The 17619-nt window shown below is 50.5% G+C and overlaps 1 protein-coding gene across 1 annotated transcript in view; it reads right to left on the bottom strand.

Moving 5' to 3' along the window:
- Positions 1–17212, bottom strand: part of SAG (S-antigen visual arrestin) — a 29884-nt gene extending 12672 nt beyond the window's left edge. The window contains exons 1-9 of the mRNA XM_052637508.1: positions 17147–17212; positions 12659–12719; positions 10249–10293; positions 7888–8081; positions 6555–6614; positions 4830–4906; positions 3664–3799; positions 2669–2753; positions 441–513 (exon numbers count right to left, since the gene is read on the bottom strand). Coding sequence (XP_052493468.1) covers positions 441–513; positions 2669–2753; positions 3664–3799; positions 4830–4906; positions 6555–6614; positions 7888–8081; positions 10249–10293; positions 12659–12719; positions 17147–17209 — 794 coding nt within the window. The 5' untranslated portion in view covers positions 17210–17212. The remainder of the gene's footprint in view (positions 1–440; positions 514–2668; positions 2754–3663; positions 3800–4829; positions 4907–6554; positions 6615–7887; positions 8082–10248; positions 10294–12658; positions 12720–17146) is intronic.
- Positions 17213–17619: the final 407 nt, after the last annotated feature.

Here is a 17619-nt window from a genome sequence, read left to right as displayed (position 1 = left end):
GAGAAAAGTCACTCATGACTAGTGGTGGAGTACTGAGATAGCATTCTAATCTCCTCGTCATGGGTACCAGATTTTCAAATTGTGGAGATCAAAAGATAGAGACCCCTCATGTGGGCTGACAGGTTATTTGATGACCTGCTCTGGGGGTCAGAAACAGTATCAGATTCCTACCCACTTATTTAAGGATCAATAGAAAGCTCTAGCCCTTCCCGCTTGTGACGATTCAGGCTTCATTTTTCTGCTCCCCATCATTTGCTAGCTCGACCCAGCTCTCAGAACTCTTGTGACTCTGCAGCCCTTGAAGTGAGGAAAGGGGAAGGACGTGGCAAGCTGGGGAGCTGGCTGACCGCTCTACTTCCTTCTTCAGCAATGACCGAAAAGGGGAACTTGACAAAGAAGCCGGAACCGCCCAGGAAATAGAAACCCAAGCCGCTACTCACTGTGTTTCCTCCGCAGCCACCGGCTTGATGTAATAATCGCTCGAGTAGAGAACCACGTTGGCCACTTGTTCCACTGCAAAGGGAAGACAGCGTAGGGAGGCTTGGGGTGAGGTCCTGCGTGCTGCCTTCCGGGGACCTGGTTGGCCTTCCCTCTCTAATGGCCATCTGAGTGCACCTCTCAGGCTCAGCTTGAAGGCTGAGATTCCTGTCCTGGCCTAGGCCAGGCTTCCCAGGCAACGCTAGTGGCAAAGACCCTGCCTGCCAATGCAGGAGACATACAAGAGGCGGGTTCCATCTCTGGGTCGGGAAGGTCCCCTGGAGGAGAGCAGGGCAACCCACTCCAGTATTCTTGCCTGGAGAATTGTGCAGCACACGATTGTTTGTGGGTGTGGTGTGGTGGATAGGAAGGTGGGCTCTGGGGCCAGACTACCTGGGCTCAAATCCCCACCTAGCCATCAGCGCTGGGGTAGTTACTGAGCTTCCCTGAGCCTCAATTTCCCCATCAGCAAAATGAAGGTGATAATTGCATCTAACTTATAAGTTGTTGTGATGATTACAAAGGTGATTTTTAATTTTATTTTTTTTGGCCCCACCTGTAGCATGAATAATTTCTCCAACCAGGGATTGAACCCACACCTCCTGCAGTGGAAGCATGAAGCTTCCTGGACCACCAGGGACGCCCTCAAAGAGATGGTTTTTAATTTCCATGAAAATAAAATTTGAGAATCAAAAGAAATAATTTGTGTGAACTGATCAACACAGCGCTTGGCCTATACAAAGTTCTCAATATCTGGCTTCAGAAATTCAACAGCTTCTTTCAAACATTAGGGGTTCAGATGTTAGTATTCACAAAAATTTGAGAAACAACTTAAAAAATAATTATCAAATGGTACTTTCTCCGTCCTGCTGCTTTGTGAAATACCATATGGAACACTACATGCTAAGTCGCTTCAGTGGTGTCCGATTCTGTGTGACCCCACAGACAGCAGCCCATGAGGCTCCCCAATCCCTGGGATTCTCTAGGCAAGAATACTGGAGTGGGTTGCCATTTCCTTCTCCAATGCATGAAAGGGAAAAGTGAAGGTGAAGTTGCTCAGTCATGTCCAACTCTTAGCGACCCCATGGACTGCAGCCTACCAGGCTCCTCCATCCATGGGATTTTCCAGGCAAGAGTACTGGAGTGGGTTGCCATTGCCTTCTCCAGGACACTACATACAACATGCTAAATAATCATGCCAGGTCCTACAGAGACTTAAAGGCATAGAAACTAAACTCACACAAAAACAAAGCTTTAATGTAAACATGTATATTAGCATTAAGAAAAATCTAGAATATTTCAGTATGAGTGCATCCGATTCCTGAGCCTTATCTGTGATGGATAAGAGGGAGAGAAGAATGTAGTGGATGACACTTAAGTGACCAGCTGTCCCGGTCTGCCTGGGACTGGCCCATTTTAGCACTGGAAGTCCTTGGTCCTGGTTAACCCAGGACAGGTGGTTACCCTAACCCTATCTCAGTCATCAAGGGCCTGAGGAAGAAGTGGATGGACAGTTTTCCCTTCCAGGTCATTCTATAACATCTTTTTACTTCACCCACATGAGACTGAGATCGCAGAGCATCCCCCCTCACTTTGACGCCCTTTGACCTGAGGCAGTGTGCTGGACCAGTGGACCAGTAAGTCAGAGGCCCCTCTCCCGAATATATGAGAGGCCAGGCCATTACACAGCGACACAACAGCAGCCGTGACAGTGAGGATGACCATTTACAAAGCATGTCCAGTGCGCTCAATCAACCGATCACGAAACCCGGGAAGGTAGACCAGGAAGCCCTGCTGTGACTGCCCGCTAGATTCTGAGAGGATGTGCACAGCACGAGCCTGCAGGGGAAGGCCAGGTCCCTCCCACTACTCTGTGCAGAAAGGAAACCCCTCCCCCTCCTCCCTCCTCCTCCAGACCTGGACCCTCCAGGAAGGCGGGACAAGGAAGGACGGGAAGACGTGCTGTCGGGGATGTTGTCCTAGGATGGAAGATGGCTCTAAGCTGGGCAGGAGGCTACAGAGAGGACACTTAAGGGACCTCCTCCTCTAAGGTCCTGCTGCCCTGACAACAGAGATGAATGGGAGGTTCCAAGGACCCAGGAGGTCCCGAGAGACCAGAGGAGAGGCCTGGGAAACACGGCCACTGGGGCTTGGTGGGCTCTGCCGTCCAGCCTGGAGCGGGAGGTCCTACCTAGCACTTTAATCTTCTTCACTGTCTTCTCTGTGCTGTTGGTCACGGCCACGGTCACAGGAATGGGTTCCCCGTGGTAATAGATCTGAAGAAGTTAGCAGATGGGAGAGAAAAGGGGAAGAGAGCCTGGTCATGTCGTTCTGAACTCATCCCAGTCCTTTAACTGGAGGCAAAGTGGCTGAATTCCCACGCTTGTGAGGAAGGCAAGGTGAGGGCATCGTGGCTCCTGTGGGGATGTGTCTGGAGCAGGCTCTGCCCCGTGTGTGGGAGGCCAAGGCAACGGTGTGGGCTCCAGCCACGACGCCCGAGTCCTGAGTGTCACGCAGAGCTGGCCCAGGGCGCTTGAGCGGGATCAGGAAGTTATTTGGGGCAGAATGAGTGAAAAGAGAGGAGAATGTGGTGAGGGGGCAGAGGTGGAGCTCATCCCATGGTGACTCCGTGTTACACCAGACGGGCATGTTGTTGCACACACGCATGCACGTGCAGACATCCATGCACACACAAGCGAGCATACCCACACAGGCACACTCATGCACACATACACACACGCATGTACACACACACACACACACACACACATGCACACATATGGTCTGCTGGGCTGTGCCAATGTGTGCATGACTCTTGTTGACCAGAGGGACCAGAGACAGCCCTGGCCAGCGGCTCTTCACCTCTTGGCCATGACATTCTCACGTGACACAGCCACCCCCTCGCCATTACTGCCCAACGTCAGTTTGAGGGAAGCAAACAATTTGTAACACCCATTGACACCGCACTAAGAGGCTCCCTGAGGCAGAGATGGGGGGTGGGGGGGCAAACCTCCCCCAGGTTGCTGGGACCCATGATGAGTAGAATGCAAGCCAGTTTGGCCCTAGTCTCAGGGTCACCTTCACTGACCTCATAGGTTGGTGTTTACCACTACACCCAAGACTGCCTGCAGCCCACCCCCAGCTGAGGGCCTGGACGGGCTCCCCGCAGGCCGGCTCCATAGTTACCTCTTTGCTGAGTGAGACGGTGAGGCGCAGGGGCTTGTCCGACATGAAGAACTGCCAGGAGGCCTCGGCTCGGGGCTGGGGACCCATCTCGCGCGGTGCGTGCTGTACCTTCCGGATCAGCAAACGCACGGAGCTCCTGTGGATGAGACATCATGGACAGTCCCGGGATCAGCACCTGGACCTCCTCAGGACAGCCCACCAGGTCACCCCCCTGCCCCCTGCCTCATCCCCAGACTGGGATCCCTCGGGGATGCTCCCGATGGATGCAGGACTGGTAGCCGGGTCAGGTCTGGGGACCGGCGCCTGGCGGGTGGTGTGGACCCGTCTGCCCTCCGAGGGTCCCTCTCACCCTCTGTGAGGACACCGGCTCAGACTCCTCTGGGGTGAAGCTGCGAATGTGTGCCTACATTACGTTTCAGAACTCTACAAATTTGATGCCTTGTCATTGCCGTTCGGCACAGGCGTCCTCTGAGTGTGAATGCTGAGTATGAGGGGGCAAGCGTTGAGGGCACAGTTGGAAACCTCATTCAGGAACAAGAAAATGAGCATCAGGGCCCGGGAGGACAGGAGTCACTGCTTAGTGGGCAGAGCTTCTGTTTGGGGTGATGATAGCATTTGGGATACAGATAGTTTGGGGGTATTTCCGAAATGCTATTATCATTTATACAGCATTCAGGATAGATATCTCATACATATATATATCCCATATGGAGTATCATCTATATCCCAAATGCTATATATAGGTAGCAGACAGTGTACAAGTGGTCATACAAGGTAATGACTACGTTTAATGCCGCTGAGCTGTACCCTTGAAAATGGTTAAAAAGGTCAGCTTCGTGTTATGTGTATTTTACCACTACCACAACAAAATGCAAAAGAAGAAGGAAACTCAAGGGACCGTGGAGGCCTTCAGGAGCTTACACGAACCCTTGAGGTTGGTTACGCTCCTGTCATTTTCTGCTGCGTTCCCCCTAGATGGTCAGCCACGGATGCCCACCCTATGTGTAGATGGTCCCTCCTGATGGTCCTGACCTGGGGAGGCTCCATGACCCACTACACCAGCCTAGGGGGAGGAGTCCATCTCGCAGACATAAAGTGAGGGGCGGTTTCTTACCCCCACCCCTTAACCCCAGACCCCTCACCTATTCCCACAGCCACACTCTTACTTCTTGGGAATTTTGTCCTCTTCCACATCTGCGCTGTGCGTGGCGAATGCTTTGATCTCGAAGTCGACCCCACAGCTCTGCAAGGGGGCAAGAGATGAGACAGAGCTGCGGTCTGCACCTCCCTTCCAGAGCTGGATGGGGTCACAGCTCGCTTGGGGGAGGTTTCGTGGCACTTTCTTTTTCTACATCAGCCATCTGCTTTTCAGAGCCGCACCAGTAAGACTAGATCTGGAGACATCCCTGGTGGTCCAGTGGTTAAGACTTCGCCTTCCATTGCAGGGGGTAAGGGTTCAATCCCTGAGCGGGGAGCTAGGATCCCACATGCCACGGGGCAAGTAAGCCCACAGGCCATAACGAAGACCCAGTACAGCCGAAAAATAAAAAAAAAAATTTTAAACTATTGTAACAGATTTAATAAAGAGTTTAAAAATGGCCCACATTTAAAAAAAAAAAACCTTAAAAAATAAAGACTAGATCTGGAAGTGTGCTCATGATGAAATAATGGCATTAGTGCAAGGAGAATGCCATGGGCCCCGAGGCCCCAGCAAAGGCCACCAGCCTGCAGGACGTGCCCCACCAGCAGCTGCAGAGGGTGAGTCAGGCGTTCTGACTGGTCCTCGCCTCCCTCCGCCTCTCATGGCGTCCAGCCCACCCTCGGTCAGCTGTCCTCGTAAGTGGCCGTGCATTTCTGTTGCTGACGGTCCACTGCCTGCAGCCGGCGGACAGGCGCAGTGCTCCCAGGCCCCGCGGGGGCCCACGGACACCCGTGCTGGGGCTCCAACGCCCGACCCCGGTGGGCAGCTGCACTGTGGCTGCAGCCAAACGTGGCCAGGCTGCCAGGGGACCTGGTGCTGGCAGCTCTCCCAACTTCTGAAGAGAAGCTGGAAATGGAACTTGGAGCGAAGGCTCCTGAATTTTAAATCAACGAAATTAAAAAATCTTGCACGGGTGGAGCAGATGCATCTGCCGGCCCCTCTGCCTGCCCCCTACCTGGCCCCAGCATGATCCCCCACCGTGCGTTAACCTCCTTCTTTCTTGTGTTAACATGACGGGGTGGGCATGGGGGCACCAGCGTGGGGATGGGCCCTCCACCAGCTAGCATGTCAGTCACAGTCCTACTGGTCTTGTGAAACTGTGGAATCTCAACAACACTAAAACCTGGCTTGAAAATAAATGCGCATCCGTACCCACCAGCACTTGGAGTTCTTAGCCCTGTGTTCTCGCTGCGCCGCTCCACGCCCACCCCATGCCGCTTCCCGCCTGTCCACCTGGGGCACGCGCTGTTCCCTCCTTGTGAAACGCTTAGTGCTTCTCTGTCTCTATTCACATTGACCAGCTCCTATGAGTGCTCCTAGACCAGCTCACAAGCCTTCTCAGGGAGGAGAGAGACCGTCTGTTTCACTCACAGGGCTGCTCATGGATAGGAAATGCCCAAGGCAAGTGATAGGCTCATTCATTTTAGGTTCTCTCTACTTTTGGGTACCTCTGAACTCTTCCACAACAAAAAGCTACAGTATTACAGCCTTGCTTGTTAATTGGCTATAGCTCAATACAAAATAAAACGTTTAAAATTAAAGAATAAATAAATAAAACAGATTGTTTAAAAAAAAAGAGAGAGGCTATTTTAAAAAGCCTCTTTTTTAAAAAAAGAGAGAGAGAGAGAGGCTATTTTAAAAAGTCCTTTGAAGGAATGAATGAGTCCCTGGGATTCATTCTGGAACCAACCTTGCCCACATCTTGCGGAGCTGGCTGCAGCATCACCGAACAGGGCAAGTAGTCAGGAAACTGTGGAAAGAAACAACAGATCATTTCTTTCAGAGAATGTTACTCCACGTGTTTTCCACCATGCGTGCACACTCAGTCATGTCCGACTCTTTGTGACCCCGTGGACTGCACCGCCAGGCTCTTCTGAAGAAGGGATTCTCCAGGCAAGCATACTGGAGTGGGTTGCCATTTCCTCCTCCAGGGGACCTTCTTGAGCCTGGGCTTGAACTTGGGTCTCCTGTGTCTCCTGCATTGGCAGGCAGATTCTTCACCACTAGTGCCACCTAGGAAGCCCATATATACATATATATATGTGTGTATTATATATTAATGTGTATATATATACAATATATATATATATACACAGAACATAAACCTTACTATTTTAAGCATACAGTCCAGCAGCATTAAGGACATTCACATTGTCCTGCAATGGTCCCCATCATCCATTTCGAGAACTTTTCCGTCATCCCAAGCAGAAGCTCTGTACCCATTAAACATCAATTCCCCGATTCCCTCCTCCCCCATGCTCTGGAGACCACCCCTCTACTTTCTGCCTCCACGAATTTAACTCCTCCAGATCCCTCATGTAAGTGGAATCACACAGCATTTGTCCTTAGGCGACTGGTTTCTTTCACCTAGCATCACGTTGTTAAGGTTCTTTCTCGTTGTAGCTTGTGTCAGAATCTCCTGCCGTTTTAAGCCTGAACCGTATAACTTTGGAGGAATATGTAATCTTAAGACCCATAAACATGCTGGTGAAGAGAGTAGCTACCCCCACAGCAAGTCCAGGGTGGAGTCATCAGAGGCGGGCACTCTGGCCCCAGGGTCCCTCTGTTCCACCAGGGATTTCTCTTCCGTGACCCCCCCAGGCTGTGCTCAAGGCTACAGACAGGATCTCATTTCACTAAGATCTCCTGGCTCACGGGGAACTATTGCCTGCTTAGAAACTCCTCAGGGCCAACCGAGGGGCACTTCTTTCTTTTTATAGATGAGCAAGTGAAGGCGTGACTCGCACGTATAATTAGGTGGTCGGGATGCAGTTTAAATATTTAAAGTGTAGGTTGAAACAGTGCCTTCAAAGGCTAGGAGGCTATTTTCAAGGACTTAAAAAAAAAGACGATGACAGCCCAGGCAATCTAGAATTTCCTCCGTGCTAGAAGGGTGCAATTTGAAGGCCCGTGCTTGTGAAGCCATTTCTCTGGCCCCGTTCCTTGGCCACCGGTCACGTCACAAGGCGCTGGGGGTGGAAGGAACCTGTGCAGCGGTGGGGGTGGGGCACGACATCACCCACCGTGAGCAGGAAGGGGTAGGTGTTGGCCCCCAGCTTCTTGATCAGGCTTTCCTGCAGCTTCGTGGTGGCGCCCGAGGCCCCCACGGGAGGGAACACTTGGATCTGGGAGAAGTAGAGGTCCCTGCGGAAGCTCAGGCCGATCACGTCGATGTCTTCCTGGCCGTAGCGGAAGGCACACGTCAGAGACACGTACACTGGGAGAGAGACAAGAAGGGTGGGCTTGGCCAGTCGGTCGGCCTGGCGCCCCTGCCTGGGCTGACACCGCCTGCCTGCGGGTCTCGGCATTCAACCTTCAGCATCCCTAGGGGATGGGACCTGGGGACCTCACCACCCAGCTGGCCCTTTCCTCCCTCTGGCTTGCGTTAATTACTCCAAAGGGCTGGCTCGGAGGGCGGGGGAGGCCCCTCAGAGGGGCCAGGTTTTGTCTCCTGACTCCACTGTTTTCCACATCCTCCCCACTTTCCCTCTTGATCCACCAGCTCAGGGGCCTCAGGAGGCTTTTCAACAGGGTGAGGTCACTCGGGGTCTGAGGGCGGGAGGTCTGTCTAGAGTTGAGAGCGAAGGTGAGAAGCAGAGGGGAAACAGCTCTAGGGAGTACAACTCAAAGCTAAGGACTGCCTGATCTGGACGTGGCCACGAGGGGAGTGAGCTGGCACTCAGGGACCAGGTGGAGAGGTGAAACCAAGTCCCAGATGAAATCCGTCTTTTCACGTGGCTCGGAAACTTCATTGAGCTTTCTCTAAATCATCGGCACTTATGTAAATTCACTGTGGTTGCTGCTGCTGCTACGTCGCTTCAGTTGTGTCCGACTCTGTGCGACCCCATAAACGGTAGCCCACCAGGCTCCCCTGTCCCTGGGGCCCCCGGCGGACCAGAGAAATTATATGAGACTACACGTCTTGTGTAGGAGGAGAAGAGGGCGACAGAGGATGAGATGGCTGGATGGCATCAGTGATTCAATGAACATGAACTTGAGCAAACCCCAGGAGATAGTGAGGGACTATCTGGCATGCTGCAGTCCATGGGGTCTCAGAGTCAGACATGACTTGGCGACTGAACAATGACATGTGTTTTGAGGATGGACTGTTTACAGCTGTCGTTAATGTGGTAAATAAAACCACACGAGGTGCCCTGTGCTTGAACGGAAAGCACGTCCACCCACGTCCTCGGGAGCTGTGGGCTGAGGATTTTGTCTGTGTCCGCCTCAAGGATAACTGCCCCTCGGCGCTAAGCTCAGAAGAGTCACTGATCACTTGCTTATCCTTCAGCCGGCATTTGTAGGAACAAGGTGCCCAGAGATGACCTGGATTTATGCCTGCCTCTCCGGGAAATGCTTTCCTGGCCAAGGGCGTGGGCTTTCAGGGCTGGAACTGGGCTCCTCCTGATGTAAGAGAGGAGCAGGGCGCTCCGGAGAGAGCCAGAGACAGCAGAGGAGAGCAGTTGTCAGCCTGTTTCTGCCCTGTCCCCGGGATGCCGAGGGCTCTACAACTGACATACTCCAGAGCACATCCAGGGGTAGGAGCAATCCTTGCGGGCTGCCGATAGCAACGACTCTAAGAGGCATGCTTTGAATGGAACTGAGTGATAACTCAGATGGGCTCTCATTTAATTTACACAACCGTTATCAGCATCTAATTGCTCGCCACACACTTCACAGCATCCAGAGATCACTGAGCGAGCTGTGCTGCCGCGGTCCACAGCCACCAGCGTGTGCTGTCACTCCTTGCGACCCCATGGACTGCAGCCCCCCAGGCTCCTCTGTCCACGGGGGTTCTCCAGCCAAGGGTACTGGAGTGGGTTGCCACGCCCTTCTCCAGAGGATCTTCCCGACCCAGGGAGGGAACCCAGGTCTCTGACATCTCCTGCAATGGCAGGCGGGTTCTTCACCACGAGTGCCACCTGGGAAGCCAAGAACCACCCGAGTCAGCTTAAAAAAAACTCTGCCTTCCAGCAGCCTCCATTCCTTGCTTTTCAGGTAAACTCAGAAAGGAGCCCTCCTGAGTCTGCCTGGACATGGAACCACAGGACATGGTGGAGAGGGGCGTGAGCATGCAGTCTGCGGAGGGGCAGCCCTGGGCTCCAGGCTCCGTCTGCCGTCCCTTATCTGGTCGGCTCGAGCAAGTGGCTTCCCTGAGTTTCCACCTCCTTCTGGGAGATGTGGACAGTGGGCTCTGCTGTGGACAGAGCCCGTGTCCCGAGGATCGTACGAGGGAGTGTGGGTGAGAGGCCCGAGGCCCTGGCAGCGAGAATGGGTGTGCAAGGGCTTCCCCACCTCTCCTTGCACACACACACACACATCCCCTTCCGGCAGCGGGCCGAGAGCAGACCCCCACTGCCTGGAGGATGGAGGAGCACCCTCACCTCTCTTGCCCTTCACGAGCTCAGGATCCACCAGCACGACGCCGTCTAAACCAAGAGAGAGAGAACAGTGAGGGTGGAGGACGTGGAGGAGGCTGCAGGCTTCCTGAAGTGTGTGTGTGTGTGCATACCACACGGAATCCATATTCGTTACGGGAACCTTAGAAACGGAAGTAAACAAAGGGAAAAAAGTCACCCCGTTTCCACTACCCAGAGACACCCGTTGTTGAGATACTGATCCAGAACGATTTCTCCAGATTAGATGCATTTATGGAAAAGTTTTCACTAAAAAAAAATGAGATCCTACTATACTGTTCACGGCTTTCCTCACTCAACTGTAATATTGCAAACATCTATTAACACACACACACATACACACTCACATAGTATGTATTAATCACTTAAATTGGAACAAATGGCCACACATTTGCTCCAATGAACAGATGTATTATAAATTATTTAATCCATCTTCTCTTGTTAGGGCATTTAGGATGTTTCTGATTTTCCCCATTATAATTAAATCGCAATGAACATCCTTATAGATAAATATCCATGGTAGCATTGAATGTGGCTTTTGATAATATAACTGCCAAATGACCTTCTAGAAAGGACATTGCTGAAGGACATGCTCAACTTATTGCCTAAATTACCAGTCTTTTACACATTAAAAAAAAAAAGAAAAAAAGAACAATTTGAGTTGAAGTAATTATAGATTCACAGGAAGCTGCAAAGATAGCACAGAGAGGTCCCCATGTATCCCTTATCCAGTTTCTTCCAATGGTTACACCTTAGATAACTGCATACAATCTCAAAACCAGGAAGTCAACATGGATCAGTGTGTGTATAGCTCTAAGTTGTTTTATCAAATGGAGATTTTGTGTTAGCACCACGGCAGTCCGGACACAGAACTGTCCTCTCACCATAATGGTCTCCCTCCGGGGCTGAGCCTTTGTAGTCACACCCAACTACCTCCCCCCACCAACCTTAGCCCCCTGAAACCACTGTTCAGTTTTCCTTTTCTATAGTGTTGTCATCTCTAAGATGTTATATAAATGGAATCGTAAAGCATATGGGCTCTTGAGATTGGCTTTCCACTCATCATAGCGCCCTTGACACTTACGAGCTGTGGCATGGGTTGGTATTAAAACTTAACTTGGTATTTAACTTAATTTTAACTTAAAATTAAGTTAAAAATTAAAAAAAAAAAATTGACGGTGTATTGCCGCATGTGGGATCTTAATTCTCTGAGCAGGGATGGAAACCATGCTCCCTGCGGTGGAAGCCCGGAGTTTTAGCCACTGGACCGCCAGGGAAGTCCCTGGAGTTCGCTCTTCTCAAGGCACGGACGCGCCCCAGCGTGTTTAACCTCGTTCCCCTATTGAGAGACATTTGGGCTCTTTCTAGTTTGGAGCCGTGACAAATAAAGCTGCTGTGAACAATCACGTACAGGTTTTTGTGTGAACAGAATCTTTCATTTCTCCGAGATAAATGTGCAGGAATGCAAATTGCTGGGTCATATAATAAGTATATGTTTAGCTTTTAAAGTAACTGCCAACCTGTTTTCCAGAGTGGCTGTCCCATTTACATCCCCAGCAGCAATGCCTGAGTGATCCACTGTCTCCACTTTCTCGCCAGCATTTGGCATTGTCACTGTTTTCGATTTTAGCCGTTTTGACAGGCGTGTAATGATATTTCATTGTGGTTTTAATTTGTATTTCCCTAACGACTAATGCTGTTGAACATGTTTCTTTTTCTGTTGTTGTTGAATAGTTTTCTGTGTGCTCAGTGCCACTCATATATTTTCTTCAATGAAATGTCTTTTCCTTTGTTTGTCTATTTCCTAAATGGATCTTGTTTTCTCTTTAAACTGGTGAGTTTTGAGCTTTCTTTATATACTCCAGAGATGCATCCTTTGTCTCTCTCACACTCTTTAAAAATTGTCTCCAATCAGCCAGTGGCGCCTGGATGATGTTTTAATTTACATTTCTTTGATTAGATTATTAACAAAGTCCGATTTTTTAAAAAAACACAAAACTAGTAGGTGTCTGGTGACTTAAAGGAAAACCAGCTTTAAAATCTCACCCCAGACCTTCTCTGGTGGTTCAGTGGATGAGAATCTGCCTGCCAGCGCAGGGGACCCTGATCCAATCCCTGGTCTGGGAAGGTTCCCGTACGCCGGGGAGCAGCCGAAGCCCGTGTGCCACAGCTACTGAGCCTGAGGGCTGCAGCTACCAAGGCCAGTGTGCCTGGAGCCTGCGCTCCACAACCAGAGAAGGACCGAGATGAGAAGCAGCTAGAGGGGAGTCCTGCTCGCAGCAACTAGAGAAAGTCTGTGCAAAGCAACAAAGACCCAGGGCAGGCAAGATAAATAAATAAATAGATTAAAAAGAATCTCACCCCAAACTCGACTTACCCACAGGCTCTACTCTTTCAACGTGGTCTATGTAGTCTCTCTTCCCCAGGTAGATGGTCACCTGTGAGAACAGAGTTGGGTTCTCAATGGTCAAAGTACACAAAGGTATTCATGTTAAAAATCAGCAACAACCAAAGAGGAAAAAACAGCAACAACGGAAACGTTTGCTCTCATTTGGGAAGAGGAGGCGCCTGGCGCTGCTGCTCGGCCTCCCTGTCCTCGGCCTCCCGGTCCTCCTCTCGCCCTGCTTGGCTGTAGGCAAGGCTGTAGGCAGAGATGATGGACTGCGGGAAAGGTGTGGTCTTTTCTCAGCCTCCTAAATGGCTCCAAGGAATTCTTCCCATCTCTTCGGGAAGACCCTGTTCTCCCCGCCTTTTCCCACCGAGCCCAGGTCTCCTGTCAACCAGGCAAACTTGGTGGATTCCTGGCTGATACTTTAGTGGAAAGTAACGCTTAGGTGCATGAGGCTCCTGTCAGCTGTTTGCATGTTGAACTTTTCATTTCTCGCTGTGATCGAAAGGTTTCTCCTCCTTGTTAGAAGAATTTCTGGACTCAGCAAGAGGCAGATATTCTGGCGTCCCTGAAATCCTATCGGGTGAGCATCTATATAGATACACCTGAAGAAGCGGGGAAGGCGTCTTGGCTGGGGAGGGCTAACCATGTCCCAGCCCTTGTCCTGTCTGTTTTAACGCCCCTGGCACCAAAGGTCCCTTTACCACCCCCGTTTGTGGGAGAGCATCGGTTGGATTCACCGCCACTCACCGCCTTAAGCCGTGGCACTGTGGCCATGGTGGTAAGAATTCTCTCACGCATCTTTCAGCCACCACCGTGTCTAGTGCAGTGTCTGGCATAGGCAGGAATTTAATCAACATTTGCTAAGTGCATCAGTGAATGAATGCATGGATCCTGGCTAGCTCCCTCTTCCCCAAGCCTCTGAAATTCTTATGTCTCTTTCCGTGGACACTCAAAATAATTTCTGTTGGCATTAAATCATCTCCTATATCTGCTCCCTTGTAGCAGTTATCCAGGAGTGTATCTCTGTGGCTTCCAGGTTATTTGTGTGATTGATGTTGAAGCACCTGACCAGGTGCTGGGGGTGGGTTATGGTGAAAGGATGCTTTCTGGGTAAAAACCTCAGTGTGTAAAAAGTCCAGAGCCAAGAAAATGCTTCTGGAACTGCCTATGGTTTCACCTGCAGGTGCGTAGCCACCAAATGGGGATGCAAACAGCCAGAAAGAGTCTTACAGGACCAGACTCTAAAGATTCCAGGAGGATGTGGAAGCATTTGAAACAGGATGAAAGGCCTGCAATTAAGGGGTATGTGTGCTTGTCCTGTACCAGGCGCCAAGCTAAGTACATGGGGCACATTATTTCATTTAATCCTCACGACTACCTTATGAGCTAGGAATTAAGCCCGTTTTATGGAGAACACTGAGGCTCTGGTTGCATTGGCAGCAAAGTGGAGAAGGGGTTGGCGAGAGGAAAGCCAGGTAGGCAGCTGAAAGCGGTCGGGAGGAGGGCGAACTGAGGAAAGAGCAGGAAGGGAGAAGATAGGGGGACAGAGAATGTCTTCCTCTTTTTCAAGCTTTGGCTGTGAAGGAAGGAGAGCTAGAAAGGAGACGGGGTCAAGGGACATTTGCTGTTCTTTTTCTTGTGTTTAAGATGCATGAGGTCGGTCCTTGTTGTTATGCTTAAGCTGGTACTGGTAGAGAAAGAGAGATATCCCCAGAGGGAGGAGGCTTTGGGATAGGACCCAGAGGAGGTGGTGGGCCAGGACCCAGAGGAGGTGGTGGGCCATGACCCAGGCTGTAAGTAGCATGAACCTCAGTGGAAGCAACAGCGCGTCCTCTGCTGCAACTGCAAGCGATGGGAAGAGACAGGAGCAGGTGGGGAAAGTGGGGTGGACGAGGCAAGGCTCCAGCCCGTCTGCTGCCTGCCCATCTGACAGCCACACACACCATCTTCCTGGATAACAGTCACCAATCATCGCATCCAGGGCCCACCATCCCCAAGCGGTTGTGTTAAGAAGGCCACCCCAGAGGATCATTCTTTTCTCCCCCCAGTTTTACTGAGATATAATTGACATATAGTTTAAGTTTAAGGTGTACAATATAATGATGTATGTGTAAATCACAAAGCTATAAGTCGAAACTGAAACTCCAATACTTTGGCCACCTGATGCGAAGAGCTGACTCATTTGAAAAGACCCTGATGCTGGGAAAGATTGAAGGCAAGAGGAAAAGGGGACGACAGAGGATGAGATGGTTGGATGGCATCACCGACTCAATGGACATGGGTTTGAGCAAACTCCGGGAGTTGGTGATGGACAGGGAGCCCTGGTGTGCTGTAGTCCACGGGGTCGCAAAGAGTCGGACACGATTGAGTGACTGAACTGAACTGAACTGAATAGCCACAATAAATTTAGTTACCATTCATCATGAAGGATGACTCTTGAATGGCCTGCTCCTATTCTTTTGGCTCAGGATGGGCAGAAGGTGGGCATGTAATCAGTTTTGACCAATGAGGTAAAGACGAGTCTGCTGGAGAAATACCTCCTCACCCTTAAGAGACCCCAGGAATCAACAGCCTTTTCCTTCTGGAAGGAAGTGAAGGTGAGCCCCCTGAAGCTGGGGCAGCCGTCTTGCCACCAGCCAGAGGGTGAAGATGGCAGAAGACGGAGGAGTGGTGAGATTTGGAGAGAAACTGACCCAGGGCCCTGGCACAACACGCCCGAGGCCAGACAAAGACTTGCAGTGGGAATGATCCTAATACGGACAGAGTCGTGGATGAATTATACTTTCCTCCTAAATACAAGAATTCTAAGTTTTCCAGGTCAGTGGAGGTCTAGCTAGGTGGGAGTAAGGAAAAAGTGAGAAAGTGATGATGCCCAGCAGGAGCGGTTTCTCTCTTCTTTTGCCGGAAGTCAAGATAAAGTTCACTGGAGAGACACAAGTTGGAAGAGAGCTGGGAGGATGAAAGATTGCAGGGCACCTGACTTGTCACCCTGAAGAATCAGAGGACTGGATGGAAGTATGGAGATCTTCAGGGAGGAGAGGAGAGGGGAAGGGGAGAGGGTCTGTGCAGAGCCCGTGAGGCATGAGAAGCTTCAGAGAGTTTCTTTCAGGCCCAGTGTAGGCTTCAGGAGTCAACCAGAAGAATGACCTAGGTCCACATCCTCCACTATTTATCTACTGGTGGCCACCAACACTTGAAATATGGCCACGCCAAACCGCCATGTGCTGTGAATGTAGAACGCACGCCAGGTCTCAACAACAGAAAACAAATTTAGCATATGTCATCAGTCTTCATTGGAAGGACTGATGCTGAAGCTGAAGCTCCAGTACTTGAGCCACCTGATGCGAAGAGCCGACTCATTGGTAAAGACCCTGATGCTGGGAAAGATTGAATGCAAAAGGAAAAGGGGGTGACAGAGGATGAGATGGTTGGATGGCATCACTGACTCAATGGACATGGGACTGAGCAAACTCTGGGAGATAGTGGAGGACAGGGAAGCCTGGCATGCTGCAGTCCATGGGGCTGCAAAGAGTCAGACACGGCTTGGTGACTGAACAAACAACAAACAAGTGTTAGCAATGCTTCTTATACCATTTACATGTTGAGATGATAGTTTTTTTGTTATATTGGGTTAAATAAAATGTAGTATTAAAATGAATTCCCTGTTTCTTCTTACCATTTTAACATGGCTAATAGAAAATTTTAAAATTAGAAGTGCAGCTTGCAATGGATGGCACAGAACTAGACTGTCAGCCCCTGAGAATCCATCAAGCCGTGCAAGGAGACACCATCCACAGAGGCTGTGGGGCAGGCCCTTGATTGGGTCTCCCCATCCACAGAGGCTGTGTGGCAGGCCCTTGATTGCGTCTCCCAGGCCAGGAAGTTCACAGGCACGTCTAGCCCACCTACCGTCCCCCTGATGAAGCCAACAGTGGCATCACCTGTGCCGGGTATGCAGGGTGCCAGGGTATCGGCCGTGCAGCCACAGTGAGCGCTGTGGAGCCTTGGGAGACGCGCCCGTATGCAGTGGTCCTGGAAGCCCTGAGCGTGGCGCCTGGGGTGGGTGCCAGACAGTAGTGAACTGCATGACCCAGCATCAGCGCTCTCCCCAGGCAGGTAGGCAAGACGATGGAAAAAGGCCCAAGTAAATTATAGGCGTTACCAAAGCAACGTCTGAAATGTAAGTCAAGGGTTCAAGGCTAGAAAAAGAAGTAAAATTGGAGGAGAGGGATTGGGCACCAAGAGATCAGGAGAAAATGAAGGGTCCTGGGGCTGAAGTCTTGTTGAGATTGAAGAGAAGTACTATTTCTGCAGGTCATCCCTTTACATTTCACCTATCATCCCAGCAGACAGAGATGGATGACACTCACATCGCTTCCACTGACCTCACAGGGTTTTGATATTGATCCCATCTATTCGAAAAGCTCCTTAAAAAAAATCATCACTCAAGCCCCTCACATCTGCCCCACTTACCGATTTATCACGGGAGATCTTCTTGTAGATAACGTGGTTTGGTGCGGGCTTATTGGTCTGCATGTTGGCTGCTGTGTTAACTGTCCCTGGCGGCTTCTTCCACATTAGGGTGCACGTCAGGTGTTACAGGGCTGCGGAAAGGTAAAGCCATCCTAAATATAACATCGAGAACATTCTCGGAATTATACCTACTCATGAGATACTGTGCATCCATTAGACATTTCCTTCTACCTCGATATCCACGTTTGACTCAAAAAGGCCTTTGTCTGGTTTGTATTTCACTACAGTGAGCTGCTTTTTTTTTTTTTTAAGGTATTTATTTTTTCCTGATAAGCGTCAAACACTTCTTAGTAAGCCTCACCAGCAAACCTCACTTCTTAGGAAACCTCACTTCAGATAGATTCCCACGAGAAGGTTTTACTTTGAGATTAAGCCTTGGTATCGTCACAGTAAGCCAGATTGATTTTAAAATT

Source organism: Budorcas taxicolor, chromosome 3, assembly GCF_023091745.1.
Source record: "Budorcas taxicolor isolate Tak-1 chromosome 3, Takin1.1, whole genome shotgun sequence".
Taxonomy (NCBI): Eukaryota; Metazoa; Chordata; class Mammalia; order Artiodactyla; family Bovidae; genus Budorcas; species Budorcas taxicolor.
This window is presented reverse-complemented; position numbering and strand designations above follow the sequence as displayed.